Source organism: Misgurnus anguillicaudatus, chromosome 20 (genome assembly GCF_027580225.2).
Source record: "Misgurnus anguillicaudatus chromosome 20, ASM2758022v2, whole genome shotgun sequence".
Classification (NCBI taxonomy): Eukaryota; Metazoa; Chordata; class Actinopteri; order Cypriniformes; family Cobitidae; genus Misgurnus; species Misgurnus anguillicaudatus.
The window spans coordinates 27614420-27633958 of record NC_073356.2 but is presented as its reverse complement, the minus strand read 5'-3'; the positions used below and the strand labels follow the sequence as shown (position 1 = coordinate 27633958).

At 33.7% G+C, this 19539-nt stretch overlaps 2 protein-coding genes and 1 long non-coding RNA gene across 3 annotated transcripts in view; 2 read left to right on the top strand and 1 right to left on the bottom strand.

The window, feature by feature from the left end:
* The window catches only part of pkhd1l1.1 (PKHD1 like 1, tandem duplicate 1), a 49029-nt gene extending 45928 nt beyond the window's left edge, over positions 1–3101 (bottom strand). The window contains exons 1-11 of the mRNA XM_073858723.1: positions 3035–3101; positions 2819–2896; positions 2339–2483; positions 1809–1914; positions 1666–1723; positions 1487–1580; positions 1313–1366; positions 983–1056; positions 859–901; positions 700–770; positions 480–590 (exon numbers count right to left, since the gene is read on the bottom strand). Coding sequence (XP_073714824.1) covers positions 480–590; positions 700–770; positions 859–901; positions 983–1056; positions 1313–1366; positions 1487–1580; positions 1666–1723; positions 1809–1914; positions 2339–2483; positions 2819–2896; positions 3035–3101 — 901 coding nt within the window. The remainder of the gene's footprint in view (positions 1–479; positions 591–699; positions 771–858; positions 902–982; positions 1057–1312; positions 1367–1486; positions 1581–1665; positions 1724–1808; positions 1915–2338; positions 2484–2818; positions 2897–3034) is intronic.
* A 6357-nt stretch (positions 3102–9458) lies between these two features.
* On the top strand, positions 9459–11559 carry LOC141351334 (uncharacterized). Its single transcript, XR_012359558.1, has 3 exons — positions 9459–10094; positions 10496–10544; positions 11391–11559. It is a non-coding gene; the product is annotated as an uncharacterized lncRNA (long non-coding RNA).
* Positions 11560–12775: 1216 nt separating this feature from the next.
* Positions 12776–19539, top strand: part of nudcd1 (NudC domain containing 1) — a 28392-nt gene continuing 21628 nt past the window's right edge. Inside the window, exons 1-3 of the mRNA XM_055220395.2 lie at positions 12776–13050; positions 13367–13521; positions 19056–19244. Of these exons, the coding sequence (XP_055076370.2) occupies positions 12936–13050; positions 13367–13521; positions 19056–19244 (459 nt within the window). The 5' untranslated portion in view covers positions 12776–12935. The remainder of the gene's footprint in view (positions 13051–13366; positions 13522–19055; positions 19245–19539) is intronic.

The following is a 19539-nucleotide window of genomic DNA, read 5'->3' as shown; positions in this document are numbered from 1 at the left end:
TTTTCAGTAAATGTAAGTGTACATTTTTATTAAATATAAAAATCTATATCTTAGAATTTCATGTGTCTCCTATTGTCTATAATAATTTGAGCTGGCAACATGATTGAAAAATGCTCCAAAGAGATGCTTCACTTTGTTTCAAAAACAGGCATGAAGTTAAAAAAACAAGAACAAGTCTGACTAACTAACAATTAGTAAATTCTAATCAGTTTTACTATTTGGGTTTAAATTAGACCAGTCTTCCTTTTTATGTATCATAATTTAAACAGTTATGAGCAGTCTTGAAGAAAAGAAGTTTATGCAACTGGCAACAATATGATCATTGTTACAAATGTGCTTATATTTGATTAACAATTTATATAGCAGAATCTTTAATATTGCTTTTTTATTTTAAACCATAAATGAACTTTAAACTAAATTCCAGATATTTAAAGTGGACACTGCATATACATTTATCAATAACAGAACATCAGGTTTACCTCCAACTAAAACCACAGCTGGTTGGTCAGTCTCATCAAAGTAGCGTCCCTGAATGGTCATTAATGTGCCGCCCAACACACTGCCTATAGACGGAGAAACTCCTGTCACCTCTGAAAGACAAAGAGATTTTTCATCAACAAAAGGCCAAGTTTTTCAGAAAAAAATCTGACTTTCCAGGGAATCGCTGTTTGTATTATAAGCATAAATGTTATTCCGTACCTGCGTATGTCTGAAACATGGCAAGCTTGTTCAGGGCCGAGACACTGAAAAGTGTCAAGTCTGGCAGACTCCTAGAAAAGACATTGTGTTGTGACTTAAAACTATGGATGAGATGCAGAAAATGTGTAAATATTGGGTAAAGTAACATCAGACTCTGACCTCCCATATTCGGCATCCAGAATGTAACTGAGGTTGTGATGACCTAAACACAATTAAAAATGTAAATAAATTTTTAATTATTTTAGTACATTATAGTGTTTTGAAAAACAAAAAACATCCTCACCAACATAAGTTCCTGTCATTTTACAACTCATGTATCCCCAATCACTCCACTGAGAATCCAGTATCAGGCCATACCTATAAATAATAAAAAAGCAATTTACTGCATCCAGTTTAACATTTATTCTGTGCATAGATGTATATGTGACAATAAAACAATTTGAAATAAATAATATACATTGCTGTGTTTTGTGGCTCAACTAGCATTGCAAAGATCATGGGTTTAATTCCCAGGTAACACATCAATTGATAAAATGTATGAAGTGTAAGCATTTAATTATTTGGAAAAGCATTCTGCAATGCATAATAAATATAAAGTATGCAGTATGCTTACTTTTCATCTGAATTGGGTTTCAGGAGTTCACAAGACATGCCACCCATGTATGCCCTGTTAAAATATAGCAATCACAAACCTAATATAAAGAGACTGTAAGGATGAAACCTATTTAAATAGCATACAATATAACTACAGTTCATTTCATTTTTTAAGTTATTGAGTATTCCACACCTCAGAAATCTTGTATTCCGACCATTTGAACTTTTGTCTGTATTGCTTCCGTACACATCAGTGAAAATTCTTCCTCGAATTGTCACCACAGTCCCTATTCAGTGACATTATTAAAAGTTATAAAATCATCTTTAAACTACAATAATAAAAAAGTTATTATTAACCAACTCTTACTGTACCTGGGAGGCCTGACAGTGGGGTAAGACTTTGAATGCTGGGCGTGTAATACCATCTACTCTGTAAAATCACATCATGTATTTGAATGTTGCAATATTTTTAGATAGGACTGTATTTTATGGTAAACCAAATCTTTCTAACTAACTTGGAAGATGCAGTTATACGTCGGAGAGCCATTACAAATTTGACTTGAAGGAATTGGCACACCATCCACACTGACTCGTATCTCATAGTTATCTTCTGGCAAAGCTCTGAAAAATACATACAGGAATGATTTGTTTGTAAAATATGGTTTTTGAGGTTTAGCTATTTCAGAGAATAAAATGTTGCTTACAGTAAACATACGTTTTGCATTAAACAAGACCACAATCAACATTTGAATTGTGCCCCACAATAAAAAAGAATAAAGGACAACAATTTTTAAACATGTACTGTATAATATATTTGGGAGGGGGGCTAATTGAAATTACTTTTAAATAAATGTTTACACATTGGAAACAACCTTATTTGATCAGATACATTTTGAAGTGCATTGAGAGAAACAGGTGTAAATTTAATTTTTATAAGAAATTTAGAAATTTACCCTATGGAAATTTTTAAACAGTACAGTTTCAAGACCTTATAGAAGTGTCTACTTATACAAATGATAAAATTTTAATTTTAAGTCATTCTTGCCTTGTATAGCACGTGATCTTTGTAGAGTGACTGGAGTCTCTTTCAACATCACAGGGAATCGATCTCGTCTGAGACACCAGAGTCACACTGTTGCCAACATTTGGGTCATCTGCATTTAAACTGAACTGACTGGCTTGAGCAAAACCTGAGGAAAATTAACCAAAGCTATAAGATAACAATAAACAAAGGTATTCCCTTAAGTTTAAAATTAACCATGGTTTTATTGTGGTAAAAGTGTAACCATGGTTTGTTGTATTGATTACTATCAGCAAAACCATGGTTAATTTTTGTAAGGGTTAAGTGGCTAATATTAACAAAGAATAATCAATGCTGTAAAAAAACATGTTGCTCTTTCTTTGTTAGTTCATGTTAACTAATGCTTTATTTAGTGTTAATAAATGACACCGATAATTCATATTTAAACACATTTTAGGTTATTTAGGCCTATAGCTTCTGTTGTGTGCATTTTTTTTCTAATACCTTGACCCTGTATAGTCAGTCTTGTTCCTCCATTAACGCTGCCAACGTATGGGGTTATGATGTTGACCTGTTGCGCACCTGTATGACAAAAAATGCTTTAAATGTAAATTTATATCTATGTCTGTCCCGTCTGTAAGATGAAAACGTTGTGAAAGCACTCAAACGGTCAGGATATTATATTTAATATGCCATAATAACGCATGAGAAAGCGCGTACCTGCTGAGTTCCACAGCAATATACAAACAGCAAGCGGCAGATGCAGGTGTCGTGGCACGCGCCCCATCTTCGCCGATAAACTCAGAAGCGCGCGTCCCTCAGAACAATGCCACCTGCTGTAATCACTACTGCATCGACAAACACATAAATAATGCCAATGAGTCAAAGACCATTTAGAAAGTAAAGTGGTAAAGTTCTTAAAGTTTGCATTATTAATCATTCAGACCGACATACCTGTTAAGCTCTTTTGAGAAATCCACACACTAACAATCCAATAACAGAACTCTGTTTTTTATAGTAAGCTACTGTACCTGCCCTCGGGGTGGAAACAGAGACGGTCTTAACCTTTGTGTGCCAATCATGAACATTGCTGTCATTCTACAAACACGTAATCTTTCCAGTGTACCCAAACCCAAACAAAAAGTAGATACTGTGCAGTTGTTACACTATCTTAAAGAATTATCCGCCTTAACTGATCTAAAAATGACATTTGTTGGTATTTCTAATGACGTCTATTTATTACAAAATGTTATTTTGACTAACGATTGTTTATGTCAACACATAAAGGAAAAAATGTAGCAGGGTTGAACATAAAGGCGTAAAATTGAGAGTGCTTCTCATATTCATTTTGATGGCTCACGGGACAATCCCCAGTGGGTTCACTTTTCCCGCAATGCACCGCAATAACTGAAACATTAGCCTAATATAGCCTAGCCTACATACTATATAAAATATAAAAATGTTTGTTATTGATTTGTTTTTTGCTATTAGGGAAATTTTATATTCACCAGGTCAAATGGAAAAACTCAGAACCCAATTTCAAACAGCCTTTAAAGTATATTTAGAATGTAACATTTGTAAAGAACAAAAAAGCCAGAACATTTTCAATTAATTTATTATATGTTTGTGATGCCCTTTTTATTTTGTATTTATTTTATTTTTGTACAATATGTGATTTGTGAAAATATGCAGGTTGTGGACTTTCCCTTTTCTATAATTCTAAATTTTAAATGTTCAATATAAAAAACTTTGTACCATACGTCACAGTGACGTTTCAGGTCGGACAAAATTTTAAACCTTGATCATATTAATCATATTTGCGATATCAAAATCTTTATATGATTTCATTTCAACATTAACACATATTGCTAAACAGCTTCTATGCAAAAATGGCATGTCAGCAATCAAAATCCTCTTTGCTTCCTTGTCAATGAACAATAATGTTTTTGCATAAAAGGCAGCATTTGAATATTGAAACATGCAACCTTTTATAGATTTAATAAAACAGCCAAGCAGTTAACAATTCCGACAGCAATAACTTATTTTTTACCAGATTACAGACAATGGCACCACACACACAATGATTGCATAGTTAAACATTTTGAATTGTCCGTTTTTGTGAAAATATTGTTAACTCTGCCACAACATAGATTTCATTTATAAAAGTGTAAAAATTGCCTGATTTGCATACCACAGCAATCAGGGTATGGTCCGTGTAACGCTTCACAATTCAATTTTCAGACCGTACAATGTAAATGCAAAAATAAAAAAATGAACCTAAAAGTTCATTTTTCATTTTTTCTGGATAAACTTGTCATTGGATAATTGTCATTTTTCTCTAATTTTCTTAATTTTACTTTTACTAAATTGTAATTTAAAAAATGAAACATTTAAACAAATGAAAACTAGGCGATTTTTTCTTTTTTGTATTTTTCGTTTATCTGTTTGCTGTGGGACGTACTCGACGCACACTCTTTCGGTTATATTTTACCGTAATGATAGTAATATGCGCACATATGAATTGTCCGCGGCCCGTCAGTATTGCAATTGATCCAGATCAATATGTCTAGTAATGTTAAGATTAATCAGAACAGTACTGACAGGAAGACGATCACATGCAATGATTTTGCTATGATGTATTTAATGTACCTTGGCTGTTAATTGTTTTTTTTTTTTGGCCAAAGAATGTGAGCTAGAAAGACGTATCACGTCAAATGTGTATACGTATAACATAGATGTGAAATAGGTTAATACGTTAATTTATTTAAGGTTATTATAATTATTACTTTAACATGAACTTATAAGGAAAGTTTTGGATTGACTTGTTAATTCATACCTATTTCATTAGTTATAATAAATACATTCCAAAGATCTGTAACTACTAGGCAATCTAAAACTTTTGGAAATACCATAATGTAACATAATTTAGTAGCAATAATGTAATCAAACATTTCGTTTTTTTTTTAACTGTAATCACATGTTCGATGGCTCCAAACGGTTTGTAATAGCCTATTCATGTCTCCAGGGCCTCTGAAAATGTATCATTATTACCCACGAAAGTGGTTTAAAAAATATGGTCACACTTGTATGCTGACGACCACAGATTTTCCCTCTGAAGCTGGTTGCCATAAATAGGGTCTTGTCTATATAGTGATGGATGGATGGTCCCTTTTCTAAGCACATCTGTATTGCTTCTGTTGCTTGGTCGGACTACAGAACTTCGTCCCTGTGTGGAACGCGCATCATTTCATCATGCTCTTTTAAAGCAACACTATGTAGTTTCCATGTAAAAATGACTTACAGCTCCCCCATGTGGTTGAAAAGCGCAACAGTGCCTGGAATCAGACACTCTTCTGCAGGCAGGGGGAGGAGTGGGGCTGTGTTTCCTACCCTCCACCACCACTTTCAGAGTGTGCTTGTAGCAACTAGGAGGCTGCTCAGGTTGCAGCAACAGTACAATTTGTCCAGTTAAAAGTTGTTCTATCACTGAAATAATTTTAGAGACATTATTTAAAGGTAAAAAAAACTACATAGTGTTGCTTTAAAAGCCCATCTGAGGACCGCACGCATTCAGCCTCACATTATAACCACCCGCCGATGTTGTGGCTGCTGCGGACTATAGTAACAATAGAGGACGTTTTAACGTCATATCACCATGCAACCCAGTATCACGAAATTGCGTGACAATGTCACGCTTTGCCGCGTTTGAGCGTGAGCATGTCACGCTTTCTGTTTGTGTCGCTGTCACGTATTGGTTACTCAACTTTTTTGTCCTAATTTCTTACCATTGTCGCTTCGGTTTAGGGTTAGATTTACATAAAATCAGAGCCGATCGGCCCTATACGCGTACTACGCAGAAATGACACCCTTACCTAAACAAACTCTAACCCCAACGTCAGGTGACAATTGGTTAAAGTTTAGAAAATATAAAAGAATAAGTATTGTATCTTTTTATTTTATAAACCAATACTTAAAGTGACAAATAATTAAAGTGACATATAACACAAGCACCAAATCTAACCCTAAACCGAAGCGACAATGGTTTGAAAATAGGACAAAAAAGTTGAGTAACCAATACGTGACAGCGACACAAACAGAAAAGCGTGACATGCTCACGCTCAAACGCGGCAAAGTGTGACATTGTCACGCTGGTCCATGCGTGAAATAGTCACGCAATTTCGTGATATAGGGTTGCACCATGGACAAGTGTCAGGGTGCTTGCAGAGAGGTGACTGGAAACTCGGATTACAATGATTATAGAACTTTAATTACAAAAACAATAAACAGGCAGACTGGCATGATAAACACACATCACATAATACTCTATTAAACTGAGAACCGACAAAGAACAGGGGAAAACAGGAGAACTAAATAGTGGAGCTGATGAAGGTGAGGATGATTGAAGACAAAACACAGGCGAGGGAGCGTGGAGGATCATGGGAAATAGAGTCGGTGGGGAATGAATAGGAAAACAGGCAGGATGACAGGATCGTGGCAACAAGACCCTCCTTATGGCTACCTGACCTCCAGCTACATAGGAAAAATCTGTGGTCATCAACATATCAGTATGACCAACCATATTTTCATGCCACTCTCGTTGGTAATACTAATATGGTGCATTTAAATTTCAGCGATTTCAGTTAAATAAAAAACGTTATTAAGTTATGTTACAGTGTTGTATTTCCAAAAGTTTTAGATTGCCTAGTAGTCACAAATCTTTGGAAGGTGTTTATTATAACTAATAAAATAGGTTTGAATTAACAAGTCCACATAATCCAAAACTTTCCTTATAAGTTCATGTTGAGTAATACTTATAAGGTAACGTTAAATAAATTGACATATTTATTGGCCTGTGTTTCACATCTGTGTTATACGTATATTAGGCTACACATTTGACGTGATACATGGCTTTCTATCTCACATACTTTGGCCAAAATACCAAATAATATAGCCTACATTAAATACGTCATGGCAAAATCATTGCATGTGATCGTCTTCCTGTCAGTACTGTTCTGATTAATCTTAACACTGTTACTGGGCATATTTTAAAAGAGTGATCTGAATCAATCGCAATACTGACGGACCGTGGACAATTCATGTGTGCCCTCATTGCTGTCATTGCGGTGAAATGTGGCCGAAAGCGTGTGCGTCATAGCCCCGCTAATGTGCGACCCACAGCAAACAGATAAACGAAAAATACAAAAAAGGAGAAAATCGCCTAGTTTTCATTTGTTTAAATGTTTTATTTCTTAAATTTCAATTTAGTAAAAGTAAAATTAAGAAAAGGAGAGAAAAATGACAATTATCCAATGACAAGGTTTTCCAGAAAAAAATGAAAAATGAACTTTTAGGTTCATTTTTTTATTTTTGCATTTACATGTATGGTCTGAAAATTGAATTGTGAAGCGTTACACGGACCTGGTATCTTCCGTCCATTCCACATCCGTTTCAAAATCAAAAACGGAAAACGAAATAAACAAATCGTATTTACATCCATCGTTTCCCTTAACAAAATGAAAAATATTGAAAGCTGCTTTAAAAATAATGAATTTATACATTTTTCTATATTTAGTTTTTCAGTCTTACTTTTTAAAACTAAATTGTAAAAAAATGAAATAAAGAAAATATTTAAATGCTTTATTTTCCAATTTTCAACTAAGGAGCTACCTTTTCTCCCCAGCATTTACAAACGTTACCGCTGGGGGGGGGCAAATACACGGAAATTGCACCTTTAGCAGGGCACGCGGATGTAATCATTAAGATTTTTAATGATCATATGAATTATAATTGTTTGCACACCTTTTAATGGGCTTACAAAAATGCTCTGCAATGAATGTTTGCAGGTTTTGCAGAGAACACAGCATGAAAAGTCACTGCCACATAGATTATGACATGCAATCTGCCAGTGGCTTGGAATTCATGATCACTATAAAAGAACCCACCTCATCACCCCCCAAGATCGAGCCATGGACACAATCATCATCATCATCAGTAATAACAATTTGCTTTTGCCGGTTGAATGTGTTTTCTGTAATGTACTGCACTCATAATAAATCTCCCCTTACATAACATGAACAAACAATAATGAGCTTGAAAAATAGTCCACAAACTTATCTAATTTATAGATATCTATGATTGGAGTGGCAGTAACTTTACACGTTTCAACTTTTCACAAAATCTGCAAAACATTGCAGAGCATTGTATGCCCATGTGGGAAAGGTGTGCAGAAAAAAACATTCCCAGTTGGTCCCAAATTGCTTAGTGGTAAAGCATTGCGTGGTAGAGCATTGCAAAGGTCATTGGTCATGAACCCAGGGAACACAAATATTGATAAAATGCCTTATAATGTACTCTGAAGCCTCTACTAAATGCATAATTGTAAAAGTTTATTAGTCATAGGATAATTAATCATGTTAATGATTAAATCTGCGTGCCCTGCTAAATGTCATTAGAAGTCTTCGCTTCCCTCGTCTCAATAAAGAACCATTCACATTATAACTATAAAAAATATTGTTTTAAAAATCTTTTATATTAAAGAGAGTAGCAAAGTTACCACAACTATAACGATAAAATTACAATTGAACGGTATCGTTGGGATCAATTTCTGAGCGATTTTCCCAACTGATAAACCATAAACCATTGACAGCCAATTAAATCTATTTGAACTTCAGTGCACGCGCATTTGAATGACAGATGCCACTAAGAAGCTGAGGTCCATTCCATGAAATTATATCAGGTATCCAGCACTGATGGAGTTACTGCATGTGAAATTGACTACGTAATGCTTTTTACTTTAACAACGCCAAAAATGTAAGATATTAGATTAAACAAACTAGATTCACTGTTTAGAGTTACGTAAAACGCAGCGTGTTGAGGACATCCCCTGGTGAAAAACAAATATACTTTATTGTATTTCAAGTATATTTAACTTTGCAATAGTACATTACAAATATACTTACAAAGGAATGTACTTTCTTTAAACATATTTAAAGTATGCTTACAACATATTTGCGCGTATTTTTTACAATTAAACTTTTAACATACTTCAAAATAATTATACTCTAGTATATGTTCTAAAAGTATACTTTAGAAAAATATACTTAAAGTTAAAGTTTTGTACAATTTTCAAAGTATACTAAATTTAAACTTATTTTAAAATGTATTTTAGGTATACTTTATCGGTATGCTTAAAGTTATCATTATAATAATGCACTGACAGTATATTTCTAAAATACATTATTTAGTATTCTTTAGAAACAGTATATTTTAAGCACATTTTGAAAGTATATGGGGTGTACAAATGTATATTATTTTATGGAGAAATAACGTGGGCTTAAAATTACGAGAGAGCAGTATGTTCTGTTACATTTTATATTATAGATGTATACATTTGTAATATACTATTAACATAATAAGGTAACTTCACTATAGTCAAGCATTGGATAAACCAATTAACTGTGTTTTACCACAAAATAACCATGGTTTTGCTAATAATAATCAATACACCAAAAAAAAAAACATGGTTACTAAACTTTTACCACAAAAAAAAACATTCATTTTCGTAAGGGGAATATGAGTGTTTGTTTTTTTGTAGTTTTTGAGTCAATTGCATACCGCTTTTAGCTGTACACATTAATTACCTTAAACAGTTTTCGTAAATGCATTTCAGAGAAAAGTGAATTCTGAGATTTGAATAATGCATCTGACGTGTGGGATGACGTCACGACGCACGTATTTTGATTTTTACCAGTCGTTCAAGACAGACGGATTCAGTCCCAAGGTACGTTAAAATATCTTAAAATTAATATATTTGATTATCGTTTGACCATTCTGAAGTTTATCAGTAGACTATCATATTTCGAATGCGAAATGTTGTCAATAACGCGGTGTCTAACTCGCTATTAGTGATAAGCTGCTGTGTAGCTTAGCTTAGCTTATAGCTAATGTTAAAGGTTTGAAAGATAGCACTGTTAGCTTGTTAAATCGAATTAGTACACCCGATTGTTTTGTTAAATATATGTATTGGTGTGTATGTATATGTTAATGAATAAAGGTAGCGTCAGAAAATCTGTTTTTTTAATGTAGCGTGAAAGTTAACCATTTATTGACTGTTTAGAGGTTGTAAGGCTTTTACCTAACTTAACTGTATTTAGTATTAATGATGCTGCATTCTTTCCTCAGAAGCTAAAGTTTTTCAAAGACATTTGTAGGGATGACTTTGCAGCTAATGGTAAGTCATTTTAAACTCTTAAGATATAATAATTCATTCGTAATAGTAAATCAAGCTTCAGTTTAGATAATGTTATATACATATTGAGGCTGTTTCCCGGACAGGGATTAGACTAGTCCTAGACTAAAATAAATGTAAGAGCTGTCCAAACTGAAAACAACTTGCACTGACATATCTTAAAATACACCAGTGTCCTTTGTTTTGCCTCAAAATGCACACAGGTCATGTTTTTTGAAACTAGTTATATTTCTTAATTAAACTAAGGCCTAGTCCTGTTTTAAGCTAATCCCTTTACAGGAAACCACCCAATTGTCTGCTTGTTGCATTTTCTTTCTGACAAGTTTTACATTTAAATTTAATACAATAAAATCTTTCTTTAGGAGCTAAAGTATTTTATGTATGGAGGATTTTGCAGTCCATATAGGCAAGTCATTATAATGAAAACTCTTAGGGGTGGTTTCCCGGACAGGGATTAGCTTTATCCAGGACTAGACCTTAGTTTAATTAGGATAGTTTTAACAAACATGCCTTACTAAAAACATTACTTATGTGCATTACGATGTAAAACAAAGGGCACTAATGTATTTTAAGATATGTCAGAGCAAGTTGTTTTCAGTTTGGACAGCTCTTACATTTATTTTAGTCTAGGACTAGTCTAATTCCTGTCTGGGAAACCGCCCCTTAATATATATGATGATATTTTAGTCAAGCTCTAGTTTAGGTAAAAATATATCTGCTATACAATCTCTGCCAGTAAACTATAGATTTAATACAGTAAGTCTTAAATAAATGTAATGTTTTAATATTAAACACTTTTTCATTGAGCTTATTGTCTATCTTTTTCAGATTTCCTAAGGCTGAACCAAAACCTGCCAGACTAAAGTTAATTTGGGAGAGAAAGACATTGTAAACTTAATCATCTTGACATTCTTCAATGAGTAATTGTTCAATTTTTAGGCAAATACTGTACACTTTGAATGCTGTGAATAAAACTATATTTTAAATATATTTAAAATGAATTGTTTTTGACTGTTTTAATCAGCTTTTATTTATTTGGAAAAAATTATTTTGTTATGTTACCAGCAAGTAATCTATTCCCAAAATAGCACTCTTTAAGTTAACTAATTATTAACGCACTTGAAGTATACTCATTACTAATCTAGCTGCAGGTATGTAAAAGTATACAAAATGTAATGTACTTGGCATATTCATTTTTCACCAGGGCAGTTTTTAGAATTTTGGATTGGCCAAAAATATATAGAATGTATGCAAACCGTCTATACTGATTGTATGTTTGCAAGACACTCATAATACATTTGTAATGTACTCCTAACATAAATAAAACACACTCTAAATCCACTTATGAAGCATGAATTCAGCACAAAAACAGTCATGTACTTAAATTGTACTAAATACACTTAAAGTTGTTCCACTTTAGCACACAAAAGTACACTAAATACACTTAAAGTTGTACTTTGTTACAATTAATATACAACTAAAATATATTAAGTACAAAATTAATTGTTCCAAAATAGCACTCTTTAAATAAACTAATCAATAGCACACTTTAAGTATACTGGTCATTAGTGTGACTGCAAGTATACTTAAGTATATCAAAATTAAATATATTTAGCATACTATTTTTTCACCAGGGTCTGCTCGCTGTGTAAATGCAACAAGAACAGTATATTTACACATATAAACAACTGCAAAAGTTTTTATTACAGAAAATATGCAATATCATGCCAATGAAGGTTAATGATTTGCATAAAGTTGCAGTTATCGTCCGGTGATGTGGACGCTAATATATTTATTGTTATAATTAACGTCTGTTACAATGTGAATATGATTAACGTTATAGTTAATGTGAACGGCCCTTAAGAATTTTTCAGTAAGACTAAGAAGTGAACTAGAAAAGTGTATACATTTTTCGTTTTCTTTTTTCATTTTGTAAATGGAAACGATAAATGAAAAATCGATTTGTTTTTTCATCCTCCGTTTCCGATTCCAAAACGGACATGGAATGGACGGAAGATACCCTGATTCACAGCAAGTGTTGAAAAATAACGTGACAAGGTAATTAAATGGGTAAATAAATAATATGTTCTTATTCTAATTTATTGGACTAAATAATATTTTACCTGAGAGTTTGTTTGGTATGGGGAAACAATCCAACCTGACCAACAGAGCCCTTACGTACTCAATTTCCCAGAATCCTTAGCGGGCGATCGGTCCGACTGATGACTGGTCCGGGTGGACAAGTAGGAAGCGCGTGAAATACAGTTTAAGCTTATTTCCTGTTACTAACAACGTTCAAATCAATATCTGTTTCATGTGACTATTTTGGCCTCTGTCTCAGTGTTTAGTTTCTTATGAGTGTAATTTTAAATCATGGCTTTACCGAATTGCTCGCTGAAGGTAAACAGGGAGTTGCTCGATCCCAGCTTTGAAAGTTACAGGCTTTCCCTGGACTCTATTCCTACTTACAATGTAGAACTGGATGCAGGTGAGAAAAGGGCATAATGTGTTTTTTACACGTGTTGTTTTATCCACAGCGTGAATGCAAACAACATGCATTTTACTTTGATCTGCACGTGCAATGTTACAGTAAAAAGATGCTGCTCCACATTTGCATTGCAGATGCCACCTACTACTGTGTACTGTATACATCTTAATTATGATCTTGAAGTTTTCCCAGTGCTGTGTTTTGATCACACTTAATTCTTCTAATTCTTATAAACCAATAAATCATGTGTTTAAATGTCTTCTACAAGCCATCAGCTGTCACAAACGTCATAATTTTCTGTTTCTCTTTGTTGCAGCTGTTGCCGAGGTTAAGCTCAAAGACAGTCAGTACACTCTGGACCACATGAAAGCATTTGGGATGTACAACTACCTTCATATTGATCCCTGGTATGAAGACAGTGTCTACTTTGTGGACAACAAGGGACGGGTTCTCAACTTCACAGTCACACTGGTATGTTTTTTACCATCTAGTACAGTGGTTCCCAAACTTTTTCATTGTGCAGCCCCCCTTGTGTACGGTGCACTCCTTTGCGGCACCCCAAAGAAAATTTGTGACAAAAACTGTTCTAAAACTCAACATTTTAATACAAAAAAAGATTAAATTATACAAAGAAGTAGTGCTTTTGGTTAGTAGCCTTATTTTTTTAGGTTTAATTACACAGAATTCATGATAAATTAATGTTTTTCAAAAAAAATATCATAAAACTGGGGCCCCCTGGCACCATCTCGCGGCCCCCAGTTTGAAAACCACTAATCTAGTACATTGTTTTTTATTCTTTGAAGCTCAAAACAATGTACAGGTAATAAATAATAACAAATGATAACAACAACAAAAACAACAACAACAATAATAACAAAAAAAGATACAAAACAAGCAGGGGGGAGATTAAAATCATATAAGTTAAATGTGTTAATCATATGTAGAATTATAGGATCAAAAAGAAAAAGGAAAGGAAATACAGACAGACATTGTTTTTTAGGCTTTTTCTTTCTCAGATCGTTTGAGAGACAAGTGAGGTATTTTTAAACTCTTTCATAAAAACAAGAAAGAGAGGTTAAGCATTAAAATCTTTAGATTTATGAATGTGGAACTTAGCAAGAAGCAATAATAGATTATTAATAAAAAATGTATCACTTTTAGATTACCGGTACTCATAATCTACAAACCTAGTACCACATCCTTCCAAAACAACATACATTATAAATTAAATTATTAATAAATTAAATTATTCATTATAAATTTCTTTCCTAATAAATCCCCTAAGTAAATGGACAATAGCAAAAAAGATGAACTACAGTTTCATCAGAATTGTAACAAAAAGAAGAACTGGAGGAAATTTTATTGGTTTGAAATATTGAGCAGGTTCAAAAGTACTGGAGGAGGATAATAATGAGCGCCTCTCATTAAAGCAAGAACACCTGAAGGGATTGAATAATTATTGAAAATTATTTGGCAGAAACAGCTGAAAATGATCTAGAAATGCCTTATATGTGAATAAAACCCCTTGAGAATTGATTAATAACTAACAAAATATTTTTATCAAACCAAATCTACAAAATATAGCTTTATTCTTGTACAAAATATTACAGTTATTCCAAATAAAATACTTAAGACGTAAAAAAGTGTGCTTAAATATCAGAGACCAAGCCAGAAGAGCCTGTTTATGAAAAGCAGATAGTGATGCTGGTAATTTGTCAATTTTGTAGTTACACAGCAGAAGAAAATCAAGGCCACCAAACTGAGACAAAAAACATAATTGGGAATAAAGTCCCATAAAGATACTGGATTTCTTCTAAAATGTTTCAACCAACAAATTTTAAAGGTATAGTTTTAAGTACACCATCTACACTGTTTGGTATTATAACATAACATCATGCTGTTCTGCTTAGATGCTTGTGAGCTATGTTACTGTCATGTAACAGGAATCTGTTAGATCATTGGATAATGTCTGTTGTGAGTATGTGTGTTGTAAATCCTTCGTTGCAGAACAGTTTGTGCATTGTCTGAGAAACTTGCAGGACAGGTTACTAATACATGTACAGTTTATTACAAAATACTAAATAATAATACATAAATGTGTATGCAGTGCATGCATTGTCTATTTTCCACCTGCAGAGGGCAGTCTTGCTTTTTTTGTGATGTGCCCTCTTTGTTTTCAGCTTTTTAAAAACTGGCATTACTTATGATTTAACAGTATTTGACAGATGACACACTTACATATATTTTCTCATTGTGTAATTGTGGTTATTGACACCATAATCAGCTGTAAATTAAAAGCATTTTGCATTTTCCACAATACATTTACATTTATGATTTTTAAATTCACGTTTACCCAATGCGACTTATTCATTTATCAGTGTGTGTGTTTCCTGGTATTTGAACTCATGACCCTTCAGCTGCTATCTCAGTGCTCTATTCATTGATCTACACACAGAGTCCTAATGCTGATGATTTGATGGTGATTTACAACATTCTTGCTGTTGACACACAGGAGTAAGATTACTTATGAAATGTTGTGATTGAACAATAATTATAGTTAATATAAAGCAACTAGCTCTTTTTCTCATCAGGCATGGGGGTATTTTTTTCATCTGGGAAAGAAATGAACTGATGTGGAGTTATGGTGTGTCAAGCAAGCTCCATGACAACCAAAGGCCAATTGCTGGCCAGTTTGGAGAAATTGCTACCTTACAGAGTGTGTAATTGATGATTATTACGTTCATTGTAGTCCTTTTTAAATTGCTGCCTTGAAGTTCAAAAACTCCCAAACTTCATGTATGGTGCTTATTTGTTTTATTTAGTAATAAGTCAGTGGATTAACTGTTATACAGCTGGTGCTTAATGGGATCGTTCACCCAAAAAATTGTCATTATTTACTCACCATCGTGATGTTCAAAACCTGTGTGAGTTTCTTTATTCTGTTGAAGACAGGAGATATTTTATATAAATGATGGTAAGCACACAGTTGACAGTCCATAAGATTTGTTTTTCCTACTATGGGCATCGTCAACTGTGTGCTTACATCATTAGAACAACATGGGAATGAGTGGGTGATTCTCACGAAAACTTGGTTTTAAAAATGTCAAGCATGAAAATGTAAAAATTGCTTAAATTTACTTTTTTTCCCACCAGACATTGAAAAACAAAGTCTGGAGTAAATGGGAACATTAATTTAAAAACTTTTACTTATCATTTAACACTTTTTGTAACATAATTTTAAAAATTTGTCCTAAAAAATCTCATTACCGCAACACTCAGAAAACATCAACACTGACATATTTTCAAAATGACATGACAAACCTGAAAGAACATAATTTGGAGATTCTGCACATGCATTTAAAATCAAAGTATTATGCTTCTATTAATTAAATTAGCATTTAATAAGCATCTGTTGCGGTAATGATAATCAAAATGTCGTGTAAGCATCCTGACAAGACAATATTTCAAATTAACTGTAAAAAAATGATCTTACCTGGTAGCCATCTTGAAGTAACTGGTCCATGTGCTTGGTCACTCAAAATCAAACTTTATAAAAATTCTGTATGTGTGCTTAAACTGTTCTCAAAAAGTGTTGCGGAGGATGAGAACATCAGGCATGGACACATCATTTTCCTAATTTTTCTTCATTATTATTATACATGAATATTCAGTAAATCTTTTTTCTGTCATCTAAAGTAGTCTAGCAAAACATCAATTAATTTTTTTCTTAATATTTTTGTGTTAATTTGATTAAATAATCACATAACGCATGTTCAAACACAGCCGGACACATTGCGGTAATGAGAATTTCAGCAGAAAATGAGATAAAATTTCCAATTATAAATTCTTATGTTGAAATCACACATTGTGCAAGGTAGAACACAGTATTGTGTTAATTCTGATGCTTTTTAATGTTACTATATTACACATTTTAAAGCTAAAATCATTAGTGCCGTGGTGTTTCAATGGTTTCGTGAGAATCACCCGAGTAAAGGATGACAGTAGTTGTATTTGTGGGTGAACTATTCCTTTACACATTATCTAGAAGGTATTAATGCTGTGGTCTCTAACATAAATGAGGACTAATTTTGAGACGTTAGAATGCGCAAAGAGCTGCTCCACCTGTAGCCTGGTATGTAAATAAATGCTTTGCTTTAAACAAATGCATCTATTTTTAAATGTTTTTAAATGCTACCTCACGGATTTATTGTATATGATGACTCTGTGGATATGGTGAGATGAGAAAATTTTTTAAGTAATGCTTAAAAAACTTGTGATGCTGTCCAAGTGCTGAAACGTGCGGAGAGCCATTTGTAAATTCTTGTTTGTAACAAATAAAGTATTTTTAGAGTACAAACCTTTTCTTACATACTTGTAAATTATTTTTTGATGATATAGGATAGCCATACATTTAAAGCAATTAAAAGCCTGCTTTTTTACTTCCATGACTAAAAGAAAACGGGGTTTAAAGGTTTTAATGAAAAAATTAAAATTTCAAGTGAAAAACAACACAATTATTTAACATTAATCTTAAACTAAGGGATCTACTTCCTCCACTTAGTTTTTCGGTTTACAAAGTCCGTCATCTAAATATGGATTAGATATAGTGCCAGCGCAACTGGCTTTTAAGGGGGATGAGAGCTGAGACTCTCATTGGTTTATTGCACGTTACGCCCAAAATACTCCCATTAATCATTAAAAAAATAGGACCAACCCCTTTTGACCATGCGCTCGGCGCACAAACCATTTTTCCCGTCGTTAAATTAGCAAAAGTGGATTCGGACACGCCCATTTAGACAATGCGCTTGGATCGTTAAAATAGGGCCCACAGTGTTACAACCGAAATTGCATGTTGTTGGCTGTATTGTTCATGGTATAACTTTTATTCCAGGAGTCTTCAACTACTCTTCTTCAAGTACCAGATTTTAAAATTGTATAAAAGAAGACACGTCTTGTATCCAGTGTTTTGCCTTTTAATTACTGAAAACTCATATTTTCTTTATTTATATTTTAAAAACAATTGCAGTTTAACATTGCAAGAGCCAAATGTTAATAGTTCAACTAGGAACATTGCACAAAAAAAGTGCAAGTGTATATAATCAACACATGTATTTTTGTATAGTACTATGCAGAGCACTTAAAGGTCACGTTCTTCCTGATCCCATTTTTTCATACTTTAGTTGGTGTGTAATGTTGCTGTTAGAGTATAAATAATACCTGCAAAATAATAAGCTTAAAGTCACTTAAAACGCATTTTCATTGTACACAACATTCAGATGCAACTGTCGGAGTTCGCCCCCTAGTGGCAGTCACAATGAAATTTCAGTTTAAACGAAAATCTGTGCCAACATGGGAAAGAAACTCATTCCAGCCCAAGAGCCTTTAATCTACAAATATATTTATACTTAATAATTTACTTATCGCTAATCAATAATTTTTAAGGATTCAAGTGTTAATGATAAAGTTATTATTAATAATTTTTCACCTTGCACACAGTGTTTTGATTGAAACACACTGAAATACATCACTTCTGGTCGGTGTGTCAGATGTGGTGTGGACACTCAAGTATATTTATTTTTTATGCATCTAAAGCTCAAATTAGATCTGATATTTATGCACCCGCAGCTGGTTGGCACCCCACGTAGCCCCTTATGACTGTCCTTCCGGTTTATCGGCCATCATTTCTCATATACAGTTGAAAGGTAAAAGTAACCATGCTGATTTTAAATCAGACAAAGATAAAGATGATTGGAGAGTCGCATTTGGCCCGCGGGCCGTCAGTTGGCTAGCCCTGTTTTATGCCATAAGGTTATTAGTAATAGAGCTGTGTGATATTGACCTAAATTCACATCTTGAGAGTTTTGGGATTGTTCAGGGTTGTTTAAACTGGAAGGCTGTGTACAATTAGTTTTATTTGCGTATCGCTTTTTACAATGTGCATTGTAACAAAGGAGCTTTACAGAAATACTGAGAGATGTCTGATGATTGATGTTATCTGATGGCAGGACACAGCTTTAGGGAAACCTCGGGAGGTGTTTCGTTTCGAATCGCCCCCCAGCTCATGTGAGGGGGAGCAGGTGTGCGCTTCTCTGAGTCTGACCTCTGCAACGTGGGCCGCGCTGACGGACGGAACCGGAACGCTGACTCTCCTGCGTACCAGCAAGAGGGGAGAGAGTTCCCATCAAAAATGGGAGGTATGAGGGGAAAAATCAACCAGTACTGCTTATTGTGTTGTTAAATCTAACCTATGTCATTATATTGCAATTCACTGTTTGCTAAATATCAAATAATAGGTCTTTAATTGAGGGTATTCAAGATTGATGATTTGCCATGTGGAGAAACATTCATTATTTTCCTGTGATATCCAACATTTTTGTGTATGAAACAGTCTGACTTCTTATCAAAACACTTTAAAAGCCATCGTAAAATGCATAACAATCTCCATCTCATTCCTATGTTGCTTGGTAACCACAAATAGCCCACAGTTAG